General features: G+C 49.5%; 1 protein-coding gene across 1 annotated transcript in view; it reads left to right on the top strand.

The window, feature by feature from the left end:
- Positions 1–26,285, top strand: part of SRRT (serrate, RNA effector molecule) — a 413,786-nt gene that overhangs the window by 202,611 nt on the left and 184,890 nt on the right. The window contains exons 11-13 of the mRNA XM_069644249.1: positions 8,421–8,482; positions 10,321–10,399; positions 10,551–10,811. Coding sequence (XP_069500350.1) covers positions 8,421–8,482; positions 10,321–10,399; positions 10,551–10,811 — 402 coding nt within the window. The remainder of the gene's footprint in view (positions 1–8,420; positions 8,483–10,320; positions 10,400–10,550; positions 10,812–26,285) is intronic.

The following is a 26,285-nucleotide window of genomic DNA, read 5'->3' as shown; positions in this document are numbered from 1 at the left end:
AATTCTCCCTTACACTTCTCTTGGATAAACGGTTTCCAAGAGTAGTAAAGTGAAATTGACTTTACTTACCTTTTCCTCTTTTGTAGATGCAGCACACACCATCTTATCTGGCGTGCTGGGTGGTTACTTAGTATCTATCCCCTTTGTCTACTTTCTCATTTAACATTTTTGTTACCCGGACTACAGGTAATGCCTGGTGCCAGTGGTTTAATTGTCCTACCATTGTGTGTTTTTACTGCAGGCTGTATCCTCAGCTGCAGTATTGCACCCATGGGTGCCCATTTTGTCAAAATGGCCCAGTCTTTTTTTCATCATTTCTTGCTTGTGTGTTCTTTCTTGGGTTTTACTCTGCGCGCCAAACCATGTTTGGCCCCTTTGTTAGTTTTACCTTTGGTGGGATTCATGGGCGAAGCCGCCTCTGGCTCCAGCGTGTCAGGCTGGAAGCAAGGGAGGTTCCCGAAACTCCATGTGCTTAATTTCCTTGGTTACAGGAATGCACCCAAAGGTGATTGGCTGGGTGGCTGGCTGTCCTTGGACAGCCACCCTGCTATGAGTGACCGCTCGGCAGCGAATGAATGCAATAATGTTAGGACGGTTTTTCTAAAGCCCAAGGGCTTAGTAAAACCATTCAACTGAGGAAGTACAAGATTTCACTTGGTATAAGGCTGTACCACCTGAGTTCTTGGTAGCATAGACAGAGCAGCAAGGCTTATCTTGGGAGGGGAGAGGGCTGTAGAATAAGCACAGATGAAATTGTAATGCAAATGGTCTATAGAAACACAAACTATGTATGTAAAAATACTATTTAAATACAGGTAGTCACACACATCTAGTGGTAAGTACCATCACACAGCATATGTAATCACAATTATCCAAACACAAGACTATGCTTGAAGGTGCAATGACCAAAGCATAAACCTTATTTGGAACAACTAACGGGTGAAGTCGGAACCTTTTCATACACTTTCAGTATAGGTTACACCGATTCATGAGTAAAAACCAATGATTACTTTCACAATTACATTCACTAAAGCAAGGGCAGTAGACCCTATCAGTTCTACAGTGACTCTCAGTACAAATGACATAATCAGTCATTTAAACAATTTACTTTTTGTAAATGGTGAACCACTTATTCCAGGCACAGTAAAAACCTATGTGACCACTGTTTTACTCGGTGAGTAAAACATAAGGATGTAGTATTCAATTACAGGTGCTTTTGAGATCTGTGATGAGCAGTAACTCGAACTTCTTTTTGGATGGCACACGGCTAACTCATTGTAAGTAAAACCCATATACGTTTTCAATCTCACAAGGAGTCCAGGTTAGATCTTTCCCAACTATACAAGTAACTGATGTAGGAATTATAAGGGACAGTTAGAACCACAGACTCTGGCTATGATAGCACAGGGAAAGTAAACCATAATGTTACTTTACTGAATGACTTATTCCAGTTTGGCAACAACCTAATGCATGTATTCTGCACGGGCTAACAGCAGGTCAGGGGAAGCAAGACAGTTGGACCTCATACAATTATACTAACAGGAATGATCTGGTGTAACCAATACATTACTTTTCGGGAAGAGGCACAACCTAATCACAGGTGACTAATATACCTTCACATCTACTTTCTATTAGAATGGCATAACAGTTGCTAAGGAAAGAAAGTTGTTAACCATACCTTTAAGAATAGTGCATCACACATCCAAGGTAAGTAAAAACTTTTGTAACTGTTCAGTTACCATCCAACTCTTTTGCAATTAAGTAACTTTTAAACACTTATTTCTGATGTTTGTTAATCTGCTTAGAATCACATGCTGTGCATATAGTCTGACATCCAGTGGTAACCGCGGAGGATTACATCTTGTCCTTCGAGAATCGAAATGGGACATCAACATGGACGTGCCTGTAACACTATCCCTACGTGACGTGTAGTGTACCCTAGATCCCTCGCGCGTCGAGGTACCTCATTGTTTTTTTGGCCTAGCATACTGGTCGCCTTATGCAGAGCTCGTCAGACATTGCGTATTGTAACTTTGACCTTTGGTAGAATAGTTATATAATACTTGGTTCACCCTGTCTGTCCCTTATTTCGACAGCTGTCCCAGATCTCCACCGAAAACCTGAACCTTCAGAACTTTGACGGACGGTGATCCAGTCGGCACTGCCGACCACGTGTCCGGGCCTTCCGCCGGCCTACACAGGAGGGAGAGTGGGGTCAGGGTCGACTTTTCTGTACAATCTGACTTTCCTTTTCCTTCCTCTTGGTCTTCGTCACTCTACCCATCCTCAGCTATGGAGAGGACACATTTAGGTTTTGCCCCATTTGCAAAGGCACATTTCCTTGGAGAGATGAGCCTAAACTGTGTAACCGTTGCTTGCCCCTCGATCACAACTAAGTAGATTGCGTGGCTTGTAAGCTCCTCCGTCCAGAGACATTAAAGGAGCGCAAAGTCAAGTGGTGGCCGGCCTACGTGATGTCAAAGGCTGAGTTTTCTCCCGCTGCCGCAGCCACTGAATCGGACGGCAATAGTGACAAACAGACCTCCAACCTGGAGGTCGTTGACCTTTTGATGGAGCACTCCTTTTCTGCATAATCTGTCCCTGGCCCCTCCAGGCATGGCTCAGGCACTGCTATAGGAAGGTACACCCCGGCGACAGACTAACATTTACATAGCACTAAGCACACAACCCCAAGTCAATCTTCGACCAAGTCAAAGAAAACTTAAGCGCCAATGGGTACACTAAGTTTTGGCGGCACCCGCAGACCGTCTGCATCGCCAGCCCTCCCTAAAATACAATCTGAGGAACCACGACTCGTGAGGGATCCTGGGTACACTACACGTCACGATAGTGATACAGGCACGCCCATGGCGACCCCTTTTGTTTCTCGGAAGACCAGATTCAATACTCCATGGCTACCACTGGATGTCGGACTATATGCACAGCATGTGAATCTAAGCAGACACAATCAGAAATGCTTTTACGTTAAGTAATGCATGTCTTTTCTAGGCAAAAGGTCCAACCCCTAATAAGTATTTCCCTTATACTTGGAGCATGAGTGTTCTCGGTGGCAGAAGGGGTTTACTAGGATCTAATGTCAGTGTCTGGATAGGTTCTTAAATCGCAAAAGTCAGTTCCTTAGGAAGACTGGGAAAACTGAGTTTTTTACTAATAGTTAAATGGTCCAGGGGCATCACAGAAGACACCCTAGCAGGATTCTAGCAGTGGTACTGGGTGCACTGGATGAGAGGCCTCCCCATCAAAGATAACCCCACAGCTACACAACAATCTAAGACTTAAGGTAAGTGCATACCAAAGCCGACACAGTACCTCAGCATTGAAGATTTTCCAGCATGAGGGATCTGCAGCCAACTACCTAGTCAGTGGATTCCTTGTCGTGGTGACTGAAAACAAGACCTCAGACGGAGCTTTGCAGCAGGGATCAATTAAGAAGGCTCGAGGCAAGGTTTTCCTCGCAGCCGAATGCAGTTTTGCAGATTTGGCACCTTTTCCAAGGTGCAAAGAAGACCATTTCTGTTGAATGCTCATTGTTACAAAGGTCCAGCACTCTTTGGACTAGATTCAGGTCTCTGGAAATCCACCAGGATGCCCACGAAGTTTCAGCGAGATTCAGAATTCGGAAGACTGCACCGCACAATGGCTCAAGGTCTCAGGGTATTGAAGTATTGCAGCGACACAAGGTCGCAGCAACCCATGGGATGGGTCAAATGCAGGTCTTTGAGTCTAGTGGGTCTCACCAGGCTTTGGGTCAGGTTCCTCTATTTGGAGTCCCCAGGTTGATTGGAATGAAGGGCTACAGCAGGCTCCAGTTACACAGCAGATTCTCAGGTCAATGGAAATCGTTTCAGCTGCTTTTCCTTCATCCTCTTCGATTTCGGTTCCAATGGTTGACTTGTCTTCAGCTTCCAGGTTCGCAGTATTTAACAAACTACAGCACGTCTGCATTCTCTCCCTACATTTTACAACAAGGGGCGGTCTGGTTGTCCAATCAGGATACCCAGCCAACCACTGAGATTCTTCCCCATTCAGGTAAGGAGGAAGACAAAGGGCTGTAGAGTTTTAGACTCCTTCCTCGCTTCCTGCCCTCAGACACTGGAGCCTGGGCGGAGAGTCCAGGGGGCTCCTACCGAAGATAAAAATCACACACAGGAATTTCCTGCCCTGGATATCGGGGGAAGGAACAAGAAAGGACAAACACTAAAATGGTGAAAAAAGATTGGGACCATTTTGGTAAAATGAGCACCCTTAGGTGGCTTTACTGCAGCTGTGAACACAGCCCACGTGAAAGGTGCACCAAACGAATACAAGGTATCACTGCCACCAGCCATTGAAGGTAAGCTTATCCCTGTAACATAATTGTTAGTTTTAGTGCGAAAGGGGATACATTGCATCTCCCCAGCACTCCACATAAGGTGGGGTGGACTGTTTTCAACAAATAAAATGTAAAAGGGATGCAAAGAGCCTTTCTAGCTTTTGGGAACTGTAGTTCTCTCAAGGTTAGCAAAGGTAAGTTAAAAGGGGAGCCTCTAGGGCAACCCAGCAACAGGCACTTATTGCCAATAAGTTGTTAAAGAGGATAACTTGGAGAGTCAAAAAATGACACCCATGGAAGGAGTAAAAGATTCTGTGAGTGTGGAAAAAGGTTGGAAAATTTTACCCAACAGAGGAACTTGCATAAAAGGCTAGGTCTACCACTGGATGAAGGGACCGAAGAAGAAACGGGAAGAGAAGCTTGCTGCACCCTCCTGGACTGTTGGTTTGCCCAGCGAAGCCCTGCTACAGTTCCGAAGCTCCAATTTTCGCATCGACTAGAGAAGCCCGGAACGGGCGACTTCTCTTGCATTGGTGGGACCAACTGACCCAAGACTGACTTTACTGGAACCCCTCTCCTTGCTGGATTTACTTTGCTGCTGCTATAAACTAGTGCCAGGGGACATGTACACCAGGAACGAGTGCATCGTCTTTGAGCCGGACCAGAGCTCCAGGAAGGTACTGAGGACCCCCAACGCCCCCCCCCCCGAAGCAGGGTGACCAAACTTGAGCCTCCAACTGGGGGCTGGACCCCAGAAGCCTACAAGATGTCCAAGAGCCGCAGTGGTGCCATTTGCCGGTTGCGCCACTGATCTGGAGTAAGTCAATCACTGCCGCCGACCTTCAATTCGCAGTGCAGGAGTCCCCAGACGTCCTCCCTCCTGTCCCCATGGCTGAGGCCCAGGAACACAGGATCTGCAGTACTGCAACAGGAACAGAAGCCAGCTGGATACTTTTTCTTCAGAACTAAGGTGCTGTCTAACTTGGGGGTATTTACCTCTTGTGTGTAGCTTGCTTGCCCTCAGTGGAGACTTGCATTTGCTGCCCTTTGCAGAGTTGCTTGCATCTTTGCTTTTCACACGCCTCCAAGCTTGTGGCCCAACAATGATTCCTTTTTACCACAAAACTCTTAACATTGTGCAAGATTTGTGCTAGCTTCAAGAAGTGTCTCAGCTCCCCTAGACTTTGTTCAATTGACATTGGCTTTCCTGGCTCCCTGCAGGCTCTACTTACCCTCTGACTTTAATCTGTCCCTCAAAAAGTCATACATAAGTACTTTACAATCCCCAATGAAAAATAGGTTAACCCTTTCCCAGCAAGTAACTTATCTATTTGGAGACTCTTGTCAACCTTTGTTTCCTTCCCTAACTTTCCCCTTTTTCCACAACCTCAGTATTGCATGCAAGTGTAAAAGTGATCTATCAATGTCCAGTGTCCTAGTAATTGAAGTCCCCTCAGGGAGTAAGAAGTCTGTTACTGTTGGGGTGAATTCTCAGAAGTGGTAATTCCCTTCACCTTAGAGACACCAGTAACTTTGCTGGATGTTGAGGACTTGTTCACACCAGCGCCCTCTGCCCCCACCACTGGACCGTAGGTTTGCACGGTGAAGCCCTGCTGCAACTCCGAATTGCCAGATCTCCATTCGACGGAGCAGCACCTTAAAGGACGGCTTCTTCGTTTGAGTTGGTGGGACCAATCAGCTCGGAAGACACCTGGCCCTCTTCCTGCTCCCACCTGCAAGGCTAAAAAACTCAGGGTCATTCCTTCTCTCCTCACATCTGACTTCTCTAAGAAGTCACACTACCAGCTGCACCTCCTCGGAGGTATTCTTCCTTTCCTTCCCCCCGAAGCTCACTGTCTCCAGAGCTCTGGTTCTCTCTAGGCTGGACTATTGTAACAGCCTCTTTCTAAATCTGCCGTCTTCTGCTCTCCGCCCTCTGCAACTTATCCAGAACAAGACTGAGAGACTTATTCTTGGCCTCAAGCCCAGGGATCGTATCTCTCGGACTGAAATCTCTGCACTGGCTCCCAGTGGCTGCAAGGATTAAGTTCAAAGCCCTCTGCATCGTCCCAAAGGCCTTCTGGGGCCTCAATACCTTCAACTCCCTCTTCCTAAATATAGTCCTTCTCGAGCTCTTTGCTCATCCGCCTCCAACTCCCTCGGGGTCGGTCGCTTCTCCAAGCAACAAGATGGTGGTAGATCTTTCTTCGGCTGGTCCCTTCCTCTGGAACTGCCTCCCTTAAACTTGAGGAGAACCATCTCCAGTTCCAGAAGCACCTCAAAACCTTTCTTTGCTTCCGCTTTTTCTCCTCTGCTGACCTCCTGGCTGGAACTGTACTGGCTACCTGGACACCCTCTGATCTCGGGCCCAGGTCCTTCTCTCGCCAGCGTCCCACACCTGCACTGCCCACCTGGCAACCCCTGCACTTGGGGACTGTGTCTGTATTCCTACAGTCCCCTGCCAGCTCTTGACTCCTGTTGCCTGCACTTGCCACATGCTGGCCATTTATTTTTATTCTCTTTCCCTTGTACTGCACTGTCTCAGCCCCCTTCCCACGCACTTGCGTGATCTGAATGACACCTGGCCTAGTAGGATTGTTGTCCGTCCTTTTGTCCCCCCCACCCCCTGCCTTGTCGGCGCCTTGAAACACTTGTGTATAGGCGCGCTATGAATGTTTTATCATACCATTCTCAATGCTGGGTAAGGTTTAGCTATGGAAAGCAGTTCGTGTCTTGAAGCAACGGCTACTGTACCAAAGTGACTCCATTTTGTTTGCTCCGATGACGATCACGTGCAGGAGTCCCCCCACGTCCTGCCTCTTGTCCCCACGACTGAGGCTCAGGCACCGAGATCTGCAGGCACTGTCAGGAACCAACATCTTCAGCTACATTGTTTTGCTTCACTTTAAGGTACTGTGCGACACGGTTGAGAGATCCTAACACTCGCGGTGAAAGTTTGAGAAACTTTCCAACTTGCAGGCCTAAACAGATTGTGACCCAGCAGATCTTTAGCTTTCAGCTAAACTACTTCTAAACTTTTTTAAAGACTTCTCCATCTGTACCAGAACTGTGCTGTCCTATCCAAGAACACTAGACTATTGACTTTGGCCTGGCCTATTGAATTGAACTGACCCACCTGGTAGTTTGAAACTTTGCATTATCTGAAAGAAGTGTTTTCTAACCTTTTTGTACACACCTCTGCTTTTTATTCCTATTTAAAAGTATAGAAGTACCATTTTGCTCCTTTTTCAGGGGAGCTCAAACTGTCCCTACAACTTCGAGTTTTATGCTGTAGTATATTGGTGTTTAATATTGAGTTGATTTCTACTAGTGAATATTTTCAAATGACTGCTTAAATGTTTGTATTTTTTACCAGGAAACCTTGAGTGTAATTGTCTACTTGAACCACTGTGATTGTGATACTTCTGTGTAACTTCTACTGCTCACATTCCCTCTTGGTAGTGAGCTGAGCAGCCAGGCTTATCTCAAGTGTGTGGTTTAGACTTATACCAAAGGTTGGTTTTAGTTTACACCTGTAGTCCTAATTGTGTGTTCCCAGAGGGTGCTGCCTGCAATTCTGCCTAACAGTTACATCCCAAAAGGGTATCTACTTAACTGAAGCAGTGTATTTTATTGTTGCATCTTATCTCTAAAGAAGGCTAATTTTAAAACTGAAATTCATAACTATTTTAATAGGAAACCTTGAGTATGTGTTATTTGACTACATGTCACTTTGAAACTCTGTTGCCCCTCTACAGCTCACATTGATCCCTCATGTGGGAAGTCTGGGTGCTCAGTCACTCTAACAACTTGTGTAGTACAGGCCTATACCAAAGGTTGGGGTTACCTATTGCCAAGAGGACAAGGCTGGTGTAGTCTCCCACAGGGTTACTGCATACAATCTTGCCTAACAATCGGTAGGTTGTGTTTCTAACTTGGCCATCCATCCATTGGTGGAGAAGGTATCACTTGAGAATGAGCAGCAGCTGGATCTAGTAATGGGGAAGATTTCCATGTGCCAAAGTATTGTGTGAGAAGTGTAGCATGGGAATAATTAAAATGATTTTTTTCTTTCTCCATTCTTCAGCTTTGCAAGCGGTTTCCTGGCTTCATTAGAGTGGCATTGTCTGATCCTCACCCAGAGCGAAGGTAATCCTCACACTTCATTTTGTGGGCATAAATATTCCTGCGTATTCCAAAGCACTATGTAAACTATACCTGTCTGCAAATGGCCTGAGTTAGGGTGGCAATATTTCAAGTTTTGTTTTGCATGGCCTAGCCTCCCTCTCCCCCCCCCCCCCCCCTTTCCGGCTGGCAGACTCCCCATCTCATTCCACCTTAAACTGCAAACTGAAACCACACCACTCCCACAGATGGCCACCACAATCCTAGCTAAACCACGACTAAGCTACAATTTAGCCCGATCATTCTCCCAAATTGGCGGCTAAGTAGGGCAATAAGGAGTCTCGCGTTGATTCCACAAAGTGCTCATCAGATCTTGGACTCTTCTCCATGGAGAGCATACTCACAAGTTCCTTGCCCCAACTACAGAAACAAGATGTCACACAAACTGGATGCATACCTGCCCCATATCCCCATGCACCAGTCTACACCACTGGTTTCACATCTGCCTTCCCCACTAATGGCCACCCACCACCTTCTTGTATATTAAATAAAAACCACGTCTAATGTTTGACACCGCACTTCTGTATTTGGTCCTGTTTTTTAAGTCCTAATGAATGTTTCGGAAGCTTGTAGCTCTATCTTATGAACACCAACTGCCCGGATCCCTCACCATTGCCAATGCTGGCGAGGGCTGAGAGCAGTGGTATTTGTTAACCTTTGGAGAGCTGAAAGTAGCAAATCCTTGTAATAACCCCTTTCATGTGTCTGCCTACGAACATTCCAGCTTACATTTTACATGCATGTAGTAGTACTTTATTTGTAAAGTGCTCATACATAAGTAAAGTGCTTCAAAGTGGGAAGAAAACAAGGGAATAGTCATTCTTGGGCCTTGATTACGAATGATCTAACAATAACTAGCATACTAGGCCAGAGGCTTATTTTATTTATTTCTATAGCGCTGCAGACCACAGGCATCGGAGCGCTTTACATAAAGACAAGTAACGTGGTGACGGGACAACCTAGAAAAGTGGATTTCTCAGTTTAGACTAGCATATCTACTAGTGAAGTTCTGGACAAAAGGGTCAGGGGAGAAGGGGGGGGAAGAGGGAAGGGAACATATAGATGTATAAACTACAGTACTGGTCTGGCGTACATTTTTTTTTAACTTTTTTATTGTTTTACAACATGATAAAAAGGAAAAGAACATTCAGATTTCTTGGTGGTTGGTCAACCAATGCGCCTATGCAGGAGTATTTCAAGCGTGACCAAGCTAGGGAGTGAGGTGGGGGTGGAGGGGGGAGGGGGGACGGACGGACGGACGGACGGACGGACGGACGGACGGACGGACGGAGGGAGGCAGGGAGTACTGGACAGACTAATTTTATTTCTTACATTTGTTACACGCCCAGACCCTGGGGTATCACAGCGCGTTTAGACATCTTGGTCATCATTCATACATTATAAGACAAAAATAATAGAAGCGTACAGAGTTATTTACAATCAGCAGATCATACAGAATGAACATAATTACAGCTACACATGGAACATTCAAGGTCTAGTAAGTGCACAGAATAGGAAGTGCGAGGGAGGAATGCTGGTGGGTCGGTCGGCAGATAGAGGGACTGCTACTCTGAAGCATTGTTTGCTTGTGATTTGTTACCCACCTTCACCGCTGGCTGAAAGAAGCTCACAGACTTGACACTTTGTGGTCAGGAAGACAGTTTAGGCTTGTATTGAAACTTTCATTTTTTAGTTCTCTGCTTCACCAAAACATTGGGGTAACCACGTTTAGAGTTCTTGTAGTAGTTTCATTTTTTAGATGCTTGCATGCGTGTAACTTTTTTTTTTCTTCTACAAATTAGATTCTATCGTCGCGGCTGGGTAAAATTTGATCGCAGTGTAAATATTAAAGAAATTTGTTGGAGCCTTCAAAATATTCGGGTGAGTTTAACAGTGTGGACAGTTAGTGTGCTTTTTGATTGTCTTGACAAACCTAGTATATTAGAGGGTGTATTCTATCATCCAGTGTCCAGGTTTGCAAAGAGATCAATTTTCAAGTTTTGTTCCGTAATTATTTCCTTCTCTGCTGCAGCTTCGAGATTGTGAGCTAAGCCCCTTGGTAAACCGTGACCTGACAAATCGAGTGCGCCCGGTTAGTGGCATCACGCAGCACAAACCCATTGTCCGGAATGACATCAAAATGGCAGCCAAACTCATCCACATGTTGGACGACCGGACATCGCTGTGGACCCGTGAAGAGAAGAGCAATCCTGCTGATGCCACCTCTGGTGTTAATGCCACAGTGGGCCTTGATGTCTCAATCGTTGATGCCTCGATTGGTATAAGTGCAACGGTAGGTATAGCTGTTTAAACCTTTGGCATTGTTCAAGGGTGGGTGAAACATGCATAACTTTTTTCATTCTTATAGGGGCCATAGATTACCAAGGTTTTCTGCTCTCTTAAGCAACAGCAAATATGAACACCCATTGTGATTTCTTTTTACTTTGGACTGACATAATGTACTATGGAAGCACACAGCATTTTTTCCAATATAATTTGTATTAGCATTTTCTTCAAACATGTTCGGGAGAATTCATAGACATGTGCTAATTCCCTCTTCACCTTAGAGACCCTCAGCACTTTTTGCTGGACTGTAGGATTTTTTAATTCCTAACCTGGAGAGACCTTTTTCCACACACTCTCGTATTTTTCTGATTTGTTATGTTTATTTTTGACTTTGGAGTCTGACAAACTCCATAGGCGTCATCTTTACATTGACGCACAGCACCTTCAATGTCGTGGCACAGGGAAGTCTTAGATTTCCCAAAGGTTTAAATACCTTCTCTTGGTTAAACTGTTTCCAAGAACAGTAAAGTGAAATTGACTTGACTTAAACTTTCTAGACCAAGCACACCCTATTTTACAATAGGGTGCTGGAGGGGTACTTTGTATCCCCTTTGTCTAGATTTTCATGTAACATTTTTGTTGGCCTTTCTACAATTAAAGGCTGCTGGCAGTGGTTTACTCTTTACTACCATTGTTTGTTTCTACCGCGTGCTGCAATAAAGCACCCATGGGTGCCCATTTTGTCAAAATGGCCCTGGTCGTCTTTTTTTTTTTTTTTTACCATTTCTTGTTGGAAAGGCCTTCCTTGAGATTTACTATGTACTTCAAAACAGTTTTGGTCCCTTTGTTTTGTCTTAGGTGGAATTCACCAGTGAAGCCTGCATCTGGCTTCAGCGGTCTGGCTGGGGCATGAACTGACGGAGGTGCCCGAAACTCCCTGTGCTTAATACCCTTGGTTACAGAAATACACCAAAGGTGATTGGCTGGCTGACTGTCCTTGGAGGACAGTCACTCTGCTGTGTGAGTGTCAGCTAGGCAACTCTACAAAAAGCAACCAAGACAAGTCTCAATTGAGAACTAGCAAGGCTACATGACAACCCCTTAGTTTACAGTACCTTAGGTCTGAAGAAATTGGTTCCAGCTGGCTTCTGTTCAGTTGTAGTATGGCAGATCCTGTTCCTGTGCCTCAGTTGTGGGGACAAGAGGGAGGACATCTGGGGACTCCCGCACTACGATTTGAAGGCTGGCGGCAGCAATGGGCAAACTTCAGAGCTGCACTTCGCGGTTTCAGCTTCTAGCAAAAAGCACCACCGCAGTTCTCGGATACCTTATGGGGTTTCCTCGCATCTGGGCTCTAGCACTCTGAGGTGACTCAGGCTTGGTCAGTCCTGCTTCTTGGGAGTCCGGAGGATCTTCCTGGAGCTTGGAGCCGACTTAAAGACAACACTATTCTGGTGTTCCTCTCCCTGGCAATCTGTGCCTGCAGCAGCAATGGAAGAACAGCCAGCTCCGAGAGGATTTCCAGATGAGTTAGTCTTGGGGTCGCTTAGTCCCACCAACCCAAGAGAAGTCTTCCTTCGAAGGGCTTCTCTAGTCGAGGCGAATTTCGGAGCTTCAACACTGCACTAGGCCTTCAGTGGGCAAACAAACGGTCCAGGAGTTGCAGCAAGCATCTCGAAGTTCTTCGGATTCCTTCGTCCAGTGGTCGACACTGCCTGCCAAGTAAAATACCTCACCTTTTATGCAGGATTCTTACATTCATTTGCAGCCTTGCTGTCACTCACTGTTGGGAAACATTGTTTGCAGTACCCTTTGGGTGCACTACAACAACCCTGACTTGGCAATAGAAACCCAACCTTTGGTATAAGTCTGTACTACACAGGTTGGTAGCGTGTTGAGCAGCAAGGCTTATCTCAAGAGTGTTCAGTGTGAGCTGTAGGAGTTGCACAGATTCAGTAACAAGTATTCAAATAAACACTTATACACAAGGTTTCTTGAATAGACAATTATTCATTTATCAGTTAGACTACGCCTTCTTCAGAAGGGAGCAATATAAAAGTAACACACAAATGCACTCTTGGGGAGAATTCTCACAAATGTGCTAATTCCCTCTACCTTGGAGCCCTCTAGCTCTTTTGCTAAACGTTGGGTCTTTGAACTTTTTTATTTGGTTTGTTTTCTGTGTTTATTCTTTTTGATTATGGAGTTTTAAATAACTCCATAGGCACCTTTCATGTGTTACACAGCACCCTCAGTGCAGTGACACCGGGATGTCTTTTAGACTTCCCAAAAGTTTAAATACCTTCTCTGGGATCAACTGTTTCCCAGAGAATGTAAAGTGAAATTGACTTTACTAGTCTTTCCAAATTCCTAGACCCAGCACACACCATCTTGCAATGGAGTGCTGGAGGGGTTACTTAGTATCCCCTGTCTAAATACTCATGTAGCAGTCAAATGCTACCCTTTCTTATTGATGAGGCTGGTGGCAGTGGTTTTACAACAGACTACCATGATTTTTCCCCGACCGTGAACACCAGTAGCTAAAAATCACAGGAGCCATGTTTTTCAAGATGGCGCCTTAAGCCCCTTTGTTTAAAGGTTTCCGGTCTTTTTCTGCCAAATCTTTTTCGAAAGGTCCTTGTTTGTCTCTGCACGCCAAACCTGGTTTGGTCCGTTTGTGTGCTTTTGGCAGGATTCAGGACTGAAGACAGCTTCTGGCGCCCGAGTGTCTGGGGTGGGCAGGAAGTGAGGGAGGTGCCTGAAACTGCCTGTGCTTAGTCTCTCATGATTGGCTGGCTGACTCCGGCAAGGACCACCACCCTGCTGGGTGAGTGACAGCTAGGCTGGAATGAATGGGAGAAAACGGTTTAAAAGGCAAGTCTCTTGGACTGAAAAGCAGAGTTGACCACTGGAACGAAAGAACTGAAGACTAGCAGGAAGTCTGCTGCAGCAATTCCTGGACCATTGGTTTGCCCGGGGAAGCCCTACTGCAGGTCCGAATCGCCAAACTCCATTCGACAAAGAAGCTCCTTCAAGGATGGCTTCTTCCTTTGAGTTAGTGGGACCAATCGACTCGGACACCTGGATAGCATTCTCAAGGCTGGTTAGGATTAACCAGGGAGAGCGACACCAGTTTGTTCTTGAATCTAATGCGACTGGACTGAAGTGACTCCATCTTGTTTGCTTTCTTCAACGAACCCATGCAGTGCAGGAGTCCCCAACTTCCTCCCTCTTGTCCCCACGACTGAGGCTCAGGAACAGTGAGATCTGCAGGAACCGCCAGGAACCAACGACTTCAGCTGCATTTTGTTTTTCATACTAAGGTACTGCGCCAAACCGATTGAGAGAACCTCGCTCTTGCGGTGAAAATTCTGATACTTTCCCCAACTTTAAGGCCTAATCAGCTTGTGACCCGACATGATTCTTTTTCACCTAAACTACTTCTGAGAACTTTTGAAAATACTTTACCGTTTGATACCGGAACTGCTATTTCCTATACAGAACACTAGCCCATTCACTTTGGCCTGGCCTATTGACTTGAATTGAAATCTTCTGGTGAACTGAAATAATTTGCACTGTCCAACAGGTATATGGGATCTATTCTACTTACCTTGTCCCTTTTGCTCACTTCTAAGGAACTAAAGTGCCATTTTGCTCCTATTTCAGGGGAGCTCAAACTGTCTCAATCTTTGTGTTGAAGTGTATTTGTGTATAATAAGGTGCATCGTAGTGAAATGTTTTCTAAATGATTGTGTAATAAATTTATAAATGTTTTTACTAATAAACCTTGATTATAAGCGTCTATTTTAACCACTGTGATTGAAAGTCCTCTGTGTAATTACTTGTACTGCTCACATTTCCTCTTGAGAAGCCTGGCTGCTCAGCTCGCTACAAAAACTGTGGTACAGACTTGTACCAAAGGTTGGTTTGGCTAACACCTGTAGTCCTAATTGTGTTTAGTGGTCCCCGAGGGTACTGCATGCAATTCTGACTTGCGCACTCCAAAACTACACAGTAGTTTCTAATCTGTAAAGACACTTTTGGGATGGCAGTCTCAACCTACACCCTCAGGTGACTGCAATAGTTAGGGAGCTGTGGACATTAATATCTTACTGTTTGATTTAGACCATAACATTCTTAGGAATTGGTCAAAGGAAAAGGTTATTGGAACAAATGAAAGATCCCAAATATCCTTAAGCAGGCAAATAATGTTGGATCCCTTAAAAGTCATTTAGTATAACCAGTTAAGCCAAAGTCAATGGGCAAAATTCTATATGAGCTGATGCACTTCTGGTAGGTAAGTGTCTCCCATTCATTCCAGCCTAACTGTCAGTCACCCAGTGGGGTGGGTGTCCTTGTTGGACAGCCAGCCAATCACCTAAGAGTGCATTCCTGTCTCATAGGAGACTAAGCATAGGGAGTTTTGGGCACCTCCCTTACTTTCTGCCCCCACCAGACACCCTGGAGCCAGAGGCAGGCTTCACTTGTGAATCCCACCAAAGACAAAATGAACAAAGGGACCAAACCTAGTTTGCATTGCAGAGTAAATCTCAAGAAGGACCTTTCCACAAAGAAATGTCAAAAAGAGGGCATTTTGGCAAAAATTGCCTCTTTGGGTGCTTTACTGCAGCTGTAGACGCAGCCCGCAGTAAAAACTCCACAGTAGTTAAAAAATAAACTACTGCCACCAGCCATTCCTCAAGGAATGGGTAACGTACAAATGTTAAATGAGAAGCTAGACAAAAGGGATACTAAGTAACCCCTCCAACATCCTATTGTAAGATTGTGTGTGCTGGGTCTCGAAGGTTTACAATGCAAGTAAAGTGAGTTTCACTTCACTGCTCTTGGAAATGGTTTAACCAAGAGAAGGTATTTAAACCTTTGGGAAATCCGAAAGACTTCCCTGTGCCACTGCACTGAAAGTGCTGTCACAATGTAAAAAGATGCCTTTGGAGTTTGTCAGACTCCAAAATCAAAACAAACAGTTCAAATCACTGAAAAATGCATGAGCGAGTGGGGAAAAGGGGTCTCGCTCTCCAGGTAAAAAATTCAAACCCTCAAAATTAAGCAAAGTTGCTGCGGGTGGGGGGGGGGGGGGGTTTCTAAGGTAGAGAGGAATTGCACTTATCCATCATGGGGTCTGGCATGGATTCACATGCTCATGAATATTCCCTGTCCGGCTGGGAATCCTCAGTAAAGAAAATGTTTCAGTTTCACTTCTGAACTGTCTTTCTCCTAACCAATCACTGGTCTCTGGGTCATACTGCCCCAGCCAATGACTGCCCTCTACCTAAGCCCCTCCTCTGACAGCCATCTTCAGATTTTTACCGCACGTTCAAGTGTTGGGAGTCCTCGTGCAATAGCTCTCGAGCTTTTGCTGCATTTTGCAATTTTATTTTTTAATTTTTTCATTTGTTTTCCCTAAATTTTGCTCTGTTCGGTCAATCAAGCCTCCAGCTCCATCGATCCACCTTCCTATAAACGGGGATCCGTATCCGGATTCTTCAGCGCCCCTCATGTACAAATTTCGTTAGTTTCTTCTTGGAGGATTCCAGAAGCTTCAAGGCCTACGCCGCTTGGCTGTGGCAGATGAGAAAGACTATGCACCGCTCCAAGGTTTGTCCCGGCTGCAACCTACGGAATGTGACGACGGACATTCCCTGTGCCTTTTACAGCCTGCATTCGGAACCAGGTGCACGTGAAGAACTGCATCTTGTCAGGAGATGGAACCCCGCACGCTAAACGACTGGCGCAGGCATCTTAACGAGTGGCTGCAGGCCAAGGCCCCTGCTCTGGGTGAGTCCTAGCAGCATGCCTCCCCTGCCCAGAAGAAGAAAGTTGAGCGGTCTTCTAAGACCTTTGAGGGCGCTTGGGCCCAACATAAGGCTAAGCGCTGCAAGTCTACTGCCACCAGGAGCACCATTGCAATGGGCTCTGCGGCAGCTAAGGCGAGCACAGCGTCTCCAGCGCCTTTGATCGCGAGCCAACGCTCCAGTTCTTCAAGAGGAAGTCTGACCATCTGGGCAAGCTCTTGGAGAAGACCCAGACAGGCCCTATGGAGAAGGCCACGGGGGAGCAGGGCTCAAACCCTCCTCCAAGGTGAAGGCCTTGGGCTCGACCAAGGTCGTGAAGGCCCAGGTTCTTCTGACGAAGGCCCCTTCCATCGAAGATGTGGTGGTGTCCCCCGCAAAGGCCGCCGAGGCGGATCCGTAGGGCACAGGAGGGAGTCCTCTTTTCAACCCATCGAAAAGTCACCAGAGAAGATGCCTATCATTTCCCCCAAAACAGTGTTCCTTGGTCGCAGAGAACGGAGTGGGGGGGGGGCACGGTAGCCCTTCAGGGCTCATATCTCTTAAGAGGAGCTTACCAACCTCCGGACCCTCCAGGAGGAACGGTGCGTCGAGAGTGGGTCTTATGGGAAGGATCCCGACTAGGACGACTACTAGGATACAAACTAGGAGCAACAGGGCGTTGAGGACCTGCCTAAGCCGCAAATGCTGTTGCCGCAGCCACCTCAGCAACCACCTGGTGATATCTCAGACATTCTCACTACTCTGCATACCCATGCTGAGATCTGCACGAGGATACCTTTTGCGCCGGCAGCCCCACCCACGGCACCGGGACCTTCAGAGGAACCACCACCCAAGAAGAGGGGAGTTGACTCTCCGTTCCACCATTCCGGCCCCCCACCCCTCTGACTACCCCCTCCCCAAATGAGCCTGATCTGGCAACGACTGGCACAGATGACGGCAGATTGGGGGGAATCTCAGTGTTGGGGAGAATTCTCATAAATGTGCCAATTCCTCCCACCTGTAGAGCCCTCCAGCTCTTTTGCTAAACTTTTAATTGTTTTTCTGTCTGTATTTTCTTTGGTTATGGAGTTTTAGACCACTCCATAGGCATCCTCTTTTCATGCATGTCACAGCACCCTCGTCGCGGGAGCCATGTTTTTCAAGATGGCGTCAGAGCTCCCCTTTGTTTAAACAGGTCCCGTCTTTTTTTCGCCATTTCTTTTTGGAAAGGTCCTTCTAGAGTTTGTCTCTGTGCGCCAAACCAGGTTTGGTCCCTTTGTTCCTTTGGTGGGCTTCAGGGCTGAAGACTGCCTCTTGCTCCCGAGTCTCTGGGGTGGGCAGGAAGTGAGGGATGTGCCCAAACTCCCTGTGCTTAGGCTCCTAGGAGAGCCAAATGCACTCTGGCGTGATTGGCTGGCTGGCTGTCCGGCAAGGACAGCCACCCTTCTGGGCGAGTGGCAGCTATTCAGGAATGAATGGGAGGAAACTGGATAAAAGGAGTCTCTTGTCTTGGAAGGCAGTCGACCATTGGAATGAAAGAACCGAAGACAAGCTGGAAGAGGACGGCTGCTGCAACTCCTTAACCATTGGTGAAGCCCTTCTGTAGGTTGAATTGCCAAGTTCATCTCGACAGAGAAGCCCCTTCAAGGAAGACTTACTCCTTTGAGTTGGCGGGACCAATCAATTCGTAAGCCACCTGGATACCACTCTCGGAAGCTGGTTAGGATTAACCAGGGGGTAGGACTACAGCTTGTGTGCTTGACTTCAGCTACTGGAACTGAAGTTCTTCCATTTTGTCAGTTTGTTGACCTGACCCCGCGCAGTGTAGGAGTCCCCCGAAGTCCTCCCTCTTGTCCCCACAACTGAGGCTCAGGAACCGTGAAAGGGTACAATCACCAGAGTGAAATGGAGTGGACAAAGCGGGCACCCTTACTTTATTCTCATTGATAATGGGTTAGTCAGCCTCCCGTTCCTTTTTACCATAGCTTGTGGCTGCTGATAGTTGGCCTGTATCATTTTCAGAATGTGGTCCGAATACCACCTTTCTCCAGCATGGGGTCTGGCATGGATTCACATGCTCATGAATATTCCCCGTCGTCAGGCTGGGAATCCTCGGTAAAGAAAAAACCAGTATCAGTTTCGTTTCTGATCTGTCTTTCGTAGTAATAACCAATCACTGGTCTCTGCGTCATACTGACCACAGCCAATGACTGCCCTCTACCTCAGCACCGCCTCTGGCAGCCATCTTCAGATTTCTACCGCACGTTCATGTGTTGGGATCCTCGTGCTATTGCTCTCGAGCGTTAGTGCTATTTTTTCACGTTTTTTCTCAAAAACTTCGTTTTTTCGGTCAAAAGAGCCTCAAGCTCCACCGACTCTCCATCCGATCAACGGGGACCCGTGTCGGATTCGTCTGCGCCCCTCAAGGGTGAAGATTTCGTCGAGCTACGCTTTTGGAGGACTCCAGAAGTTTCTCAGGCCCGGTCATAGCCCAGGAGAAGGGAAGCTCGACGCCCGGAAAGCTGTTCAGGGTCTGCCCTGGATGCCAGCTGCAGAACGTCTTCAAGGAGGACGAACACTCTTTTTGTCTTTACTGCCTACATGAGGACAAGACGCACGTGGAGAAGGACTGTGCGTTTTGCGGCAACATGTCGGAGCGGACCATGAAGGACCGCCATCAACGTCTCGCCAACTGGCTAGAAGGGAAGAGCCCGTCCGGCGAGAAGAAGAGGAAGAAATCCGAGCGGTCTTCTAAGACCTTTGAGGACGCCCCGGCGACGGGGGTCCAACATAAGGCCAAGCACCGCGAGTCCGCTGGCACCGGGAGCGCCGAACGGTCGGGCTCTACGGGTGCCAGGCAGGGCGCACCCTCCCCGGCACCATCAACCACGAGCCAACGCTCTGGGTCGGGTAAGAGGAAGGCCGAGCACCCGGCGAAGCTCCTGGAGAGGCCCCGGTCGAGCTCTAAGGCGGAGGGGGAGCGAGGCAGTGTCCCCCCCCTCAAGGATAAGGCGGTGAGCGCACCTAAGGTGGTGAAGGCCTTAATCCATCCGGCCAAGCCCTCTATTGAAACTGTCGCGGCGGCCCTGGCTCAGCCTGTGGAGGCTACACCAGTGGTGGCGACCTCGGGGCTCAGAGTCTCCCTGCCACCTCGGAGGGAGTCCTCTTTTGTGCCCATCGATAGGACCCCCGTGGAATCCCCCGTGGGGAAGAAAAGGGGGGGGGGGGCAGGGCGTCGTCGTAGATTCGGCCTCAACCTCGGAGGAGGAGCTGGTCCAGGTCTTAAGCCACGGCCTCGGCGGGGAAGAAGACCGGCCCGTCGGGATGGATCCCGACGCAGGTGACGACATCGTCGAGGGTACCGACGGGGCCCCTGATCGCCCGTCGGATTCCCCTCTGCCAGCGCCGCGAGACAACTCGGCGGCCATTTTGTTGGCTATACAGTCCTTATGCTCAGAGATAAGGACGAGACTACCGTTGCCGACGGAACCTCTCCCGTCGGGGGTCCCAGAACCGGGACCTTCTGGTGTTCCCCCTACCAAGAAAAGAAGGATCCACCCTCCACCTCCTTTTCAGCCGTCGCGCCCCTTCCAGCCCTCCTCCCCGTCCACCTGAGGGGATGATACGGGGACTGACACGGCATCGACGGGTAGGGACGACGAGGTATACGACGAGGATGTACCGTCGTCGCCTCCCACCAGGGCTTCTCCGCCCGACGAGATTGGATCGTTCCACTCAATGATCGCCAGGGCATCCAAGCTTTTCCAACTCTGCCCTGAGGAGAAGAAGGAAGGTTTCCTTTATCAGCAGCACGAGGCCAAGAGGAAGACGGTCCTCGCGGTGCCTCTATTGGACGACATTTGGGATGAGGGCCTCACCCTCCTCAAGAACCCTTCCACGACGCCAGCTAGAAGACACCGGTACGAGAAAAAGTGCCGGGTCCCGGACACGGCCCCCCTGTGCCTCCGGGCGCAGCCTACCCCGGACTCCGTCGTCTCCACGGCGGCCAGGAAAAAAGCGGGGGGATGGGTGCGGCCTCCACATCGACTTCCCCACCGGACGGCGAGGGAAAGAAATTGGACGCTATGGGACGCAGAGTCATCTCGTCTGCAGCGACGACTATTAAAGCTGCCAACGCCTTGGCTATCGTGGCCCGATATGACAGGGAGCTCTGGTACAAACTGGCTCCCCTGCTGGACTTCTTGCCGGACGACAAGAGGGCAGAGGCCCTGGAGATCCTGCAGGAAGGTGAGGTGGCTTCGGACCACGCCATTACCGTTGCGACGGACATCGCCGACACTGGGTTCCGCCAGTTGGGCAACGGCGTTTGCCTTAGGTGGCGTGGATGGCTCAAGGCTACGGACTTCCGTCAAGACGTTCAGACCAGAGTCCTGGACATGCCCTTCGATGGGAACAACCTGTTTGGGAAAACAGTGGACGATTCCCTTCAGGCCATTAAAGCGGACACCGAGACGGCCCGGGCCCTTGGAGTTCTGCAACAACGACGGACGCCCTTTCGGAGCAGCGGAGGCAAGGGCGCCACCAAAGGTTCCGGCGGCGGGTTCGCCCGCTCGTCGTCTCAGGAGGCCTACAGAGGACGAGGCAAGTCTGGCGGACCCCGCCTTCGTCGCCAAGGACAAGGCGGTAAAGCCTCGTCGAAGCAGGATTGAACCGGCCGGGGGGTCGGGCCCCCACCGAAGCACCCCGGTGGGAGGCCGGCTGGCGAGCTTCGTCAGCGTGTGGGAGTCCATCTCCACCGACCGTTGGGTGCTGGACGCCTTGGCCCGGGGCCACGCGCTCGAGTTTCAAAGAAAGTGTCCGCGCGTCCCCCCCGTGGCCAGGAAAGAACTTCACGTCCCTCAACTTCTCCTGGTGGTGAAGGCGATGCTCAAGAAGGGCGCCATCTAACTCGTCCCAAAGAGGCTTCGGGGCTCCGGAGTCTACTCGAGATACTTCCTCGTGAAGAAGACGGGGGGATGGCGCCCCATCCTGGACCTGCGACGTCTGAACAAGTTCATCAAGGCGCAAAAGTTCCGGATGGTCACCCTCCAGCACGTCCTGGGTCAGCTGGAGGAAGGAGACTTCCTGTCGTCGTTGGATTTGGAGGATGCCTACTTCCATATTCCCATCCTGAAGGGGCACCGAAAATTCCTCAGGTTTGTGGTCCAAGGGCGTCATTACCAGTTCAAAGACCTCCCCTTCGGACTACGGTCGGCACCCAGGGTGTTCACCAAGTGCCTCGCGCCGGTGGCGGCTCAGCTGCGCCGCGAAGGGATCCACGTCTACCCCTACCTGGACGACTGGCTCATCCGAGCCAAGACAAGGGAGCTCGCCGTGGTTCACACGGCAAGGACCGTCCAACTTCTCACGGACCTGGGATTCTCCGTGAACTACGCCAAATCCCACCTGGTACCTGCGCAAGACGCTCTGTTTCTGGGAGCGAGGCTCAACAGTGTCCCTTCTGGCCTCCCCGTCGGAGGAGAGGACCAGGACCATCCTGGGCAAGGTGCAGCGGATGTTGGTGGCTGACGCGGCCAAGGTGAGGTCCATCAAGTCCCTCCTCGGAATGATGTCTTCCTGCATCTACCTCATTCCCATGTGCAGGCTCCGGATGCGCCTGTTGCAGGAGTTCCTGGACGCGCGCTGGATCCAAACGACGGGCAGCTTCGAGGAAAGGATCACACTCGACGAGAGTTTCCGACGAGCGATCCGGTGGTGGGGCACCCGCACGCATCTGACGGCGGGCATGGACTTCCAGACCCCAGCCCACCAGGAGACAGTGACCACGGATGCCTCCCTGGAAGGGTGGGGAGCGCACACTGAAAATCTGCACGCAAGAGGCCTTTGGCTCCCGACGGAGAAATCCTTACATATCAACGTCCTGGAGCTCCGTGCAGTGTTTTGGGCCCTCAGGTCCTTCCTTCCGTCCCTCAAGGGCAAGGTGGTGAGGATCTTCACCGACAACACCACCACCATGTTTTACATCAGGAAACAGGGTGGAACCAGGTCCCCAGCACTGTCCAAGGAGGCGCAGGACCTGTGGCATTGGGCAGTCGCCCAAGGGATGTTTCTGGTGCCGTTTCATCTGGCGGGGATAAAAAACACCATCGCCGACTCACTCAGCAGGGAGCTGCGCTCGTGCCACGAGTGGGAACTACGGCAGGATCTAGTGGATCGCCTCTTCCGACGGTGGGGCACACCCCAGATCGACCTGTTCGCGACGGCGACGAACTCCAAGTGCTGGAGGTTCGCCAGCAGGTTTCCCCAGGCGAGGAGCATGGGCGATGCTTTCTCGTTCCCCTGGGAGGGCCTGTTCCTCTACGCGTTCCCTCCTTTGCCACTGCTAATCCGGCTCGTCAACCAGCTCAAGAGGTCACGGTGCAGGATGATCCTCGTCGCACCTGCGTGGCCGAGGCAGATATGGTTCCCGGACCTTCTGGACTTGTCAGCGTCCCCGCCAATCAAGCTGCCGGTGGACGCGGATCTGCTCTCCAGGGAAGGAGGCGCCATCCTCCACCACGACCCGAAATCGCTGAACTTGCAGGCCTGGCTCCTGCAGCGCTAGAGTTTGGAGGATACGACATACCGGCCGACTGCAGAGAGGTTCTTGCAAAGGCCAGGGCGTCCTCGACTCTTAAATGCTACGGACACAAATGGAAGAGGTTCTCTGTCTGGTGCCACGCACAGAAGATTAACCCTCTACGGATTACGGCTCCCCAAGTACTGCCGTACCTGCTGACGCTGGCCAAAGCTGGACTGGCACACGCGTCCATCAAGATTCATCTTGCTGCGATCTCCCGATACACCAGAACCATGGGGCGGACGTCCTTGTGGTCTCATAGTCTGGTGAAAGAGTTCATGAAGGGACTGTTCAGATCGTTCCCGCCGGTGAAGGCTCCGGCCCCGGCGTGGGAGCTCAACGTGGTGCTGACCAAGCTCATGGGACCTCCGTTCGAGCCTCTGCAATCGGCCCCGTTGAAGTTTCTGTCGTGGAAAACAGCGTTTCTTGTGGCCATCACCTCCGCACGATGGGTGGGAGAGATCCAGGCCCTTTCCTGCAAGGCCCCGTACTTGACTTTTCACGACACAAGTGTAGTGCTCAGGACGCACCCCTCCTTCATGCCCAAGGTACCGTCGGACTTCCACCTCAACGAACCCTTGGTGTTGCCTGTATTCTTCCCGTCGCCTTCGTCGCCGGCTGAGAGAACTTTGCACTCGCTGGATGTGGCTAGAGCGCTGAAGTTCTACGTGGACCGCACGAAGTGTTTTCGGAAGACGTCACAACTCTTTGTGAACTTTGGACCTGTCAATCAGGGGAAGGCTCTCTCGAAGGCTTCCATTTCCAGATGGCTCTCCGGCTGTATCATGTACTGTCATCGGTTGGCAAACCGACCGCTGCCTGGCCGTCCGAGAGCCCATTCCACCAGAGCGATCGCAGCTACCACGGCGTTCCTTTCTGGTGTGCCCCTGCTGGACATATGCAGGGCTGCTACGTGGAGGTCGACGCACACCTTCACGAAGTTCTACTGCGTCGATCGGGATTCCAGGGAGGAGTCCAGGGTCGGCCAAGCAGTGCTGCGCAACCTGTTCGCCTGAGGTGAGCCTGGTGAGGTAAGATGCTTAATGTTGAGTTTGATGCAATGCTTAATGTTGAGCCTTTGCCACCTCCCGTGGTTGTGCATGTGTGTACTGCTATGTATTCTTTATTCATGAGCATGTGAATCCATGCCAGACCCCATGCTGGAGAAGGAACAAGTTACTTACCTGTAACTTTTCTCCAGCATGGGTCTGGCATGGATTCACATGCGAACCCTCCCGCCTACCCCTCTGCGGCTCTTCACTTGGTCATAGTGCCACTTCACGTGCTTCCAAATCTGAAGATGGCTGCCAGAGGCGGTGCTTAGGTAGAGGGCAGTCATTGGCTGTGGGTCAGTATGACGCAGAGACCAGTGATTGGTTATTACTACGAAAGACAGATCAGAAACGAAACTGATACTGGTTTTTTCTTTACCGAGGATTCCCAGCCTGACGACGGGGAATATTCATGAGCATGTGAATCCATGCCAGACCCATGCTGGAGAACAACAGTTACAGGTAAGTAACTTGTTCCTTTTGGAGGATTTGTTCCTTAAAGGCCCAGTTGACGCAGTCGAACGCCTTCTCGGCATCTAGCATCATCAAGCAGGTAGGAGTGGCACCCTGTCCCGCCTTTAACATGCAATACCCTCATATAACATATTGTCAAACGTGTTCCATCCTTGTATAAACCCTGTTTGGTCTGGCATCACCAGCCCCGGTAGGATCCCCTCCAACCTCGCCGCTAGTACCCTCGTGTATAATTTGGCATCCAGTGAGGAGCGTTATAGGACGGAGGAGCATGTGTGGGTTTCCCCCCCAGACTTCGGGATGTGTGTGCGCCATGTTCATAGATTTAGTCATTTTCCCCTCATCTCGAAAAATGGTTAAATACTTCCTTAATGACTTTAGCGAGTGATTCCCTAAATGTTATCGAAAATGCTGCTGTTGGCCCATCTTCCCCGGGACTTTTGATAGCCTTTAATTGGGATATTGCCCTTTGAACCTCTTTGGATGTTATGTCTTCTAATTGGTCTTTTTGGTCGGGTGGGTTAGTCTTGGCACCTCCAAGCCTGCTAGGTAAGCAGCTTGCCCATCCCTTTTTGCTGGGTCCTCCATACAGGTCTGCATAGGAATCTCTTAAAATCTTTTGTTTGGCTCACTCCGCCCCCACTTGATTGCCCTCTCAATCCTCCAGTGTCTATATGAATGCTTTCTGTTCTCTAGCCCTTATCCGCCTTGCTAGGGCTCTCCCCACGTTGTTGCCTTGTTCATAGAACCTCTATCTATTTGTTAGGAGGGTGCTCTCCACCAAACTGTTCATCTGTTTCAGTTGTCTTCTTACATGCGCTAGCTTCCTGGCTGCTTTTTGTTCCCTTCCTCTTATGCATCCTCTCGTTTGTTTCGGTGGTAGACCCCCTCTGCCTCCCTCCTTTACTCGCGGCTCTCCTTTGCAGCCCTTATGAAGTACTCCTTAATGTGCTGCTTAAACGCATCCCATCTCCCGGATTGTTCTCCTCTTCCCCCGTCCTCTGTGAATTTGCGTAGCTCGTTCTGTCTGGTCGCACCTCACGGTCTCTGATCAGTAGTCTCCACACCCCCCCACCCCACCTGTCCCCCTCCGCGTGTTCCCTCCCACTCTAATGTGACAGGTGCATGGTCTGTGTCATGCTTCCCATATGTATATTGCTGGTTGCTTGGACTATTCCTTGTGTTCCCATAATATAATCTATCGTGGAGTATATCTTGTGAACATGGAAATGGAACAATCTCTTGTGGGTGGCGTGGCGTGCCCTCCACACATCACTGACCCCTCTTCTTTACACCTTCTCAGCAAGTGTTTGGACATTGTTCCTGTTGCATGTCCCCTCAAGCCCCTTGACGTATCCCAGGTGGGATCAGCTGCCAGATTGAAGTCCCCAGATACAATCATTTCCCCCCTCCCAGAACTTGCTCAGCTCTTCTAGAAACCCTTCCTGTCCCTGGTTGGGGGCATAGACTGACGCCCATGTATACATTTGGCACAGTTTTCTCCCTTTCACCATCACATACCTCCCCTCTGTATCGCGTTTAACCTTGTTCTGTTCAAGTTGCATGTTCTTATGGAATAGAAT

The sequence above is a fragment of the Ambystoma mexicanum genome, chromosome 1p (genome assembly GCF_040938575.1).
Source record: "Ambystoma mexicanum isolate Mex_15411 chromosome 1p, UKY_AmexF1_1, whole genome shotgun sequence".
Lineage (NCBI taxonomy): Eukaryota > Metazoa > Chordata > Amphibia > Caudata > Ambystomatidae > Ambystoma > Ambystoma mexicanum.
The sequence above is the reverse complement of the archived record's forward strand: the minus strand, read 5'-3'. Positions and strand labels throughout refer to the sequence as shown.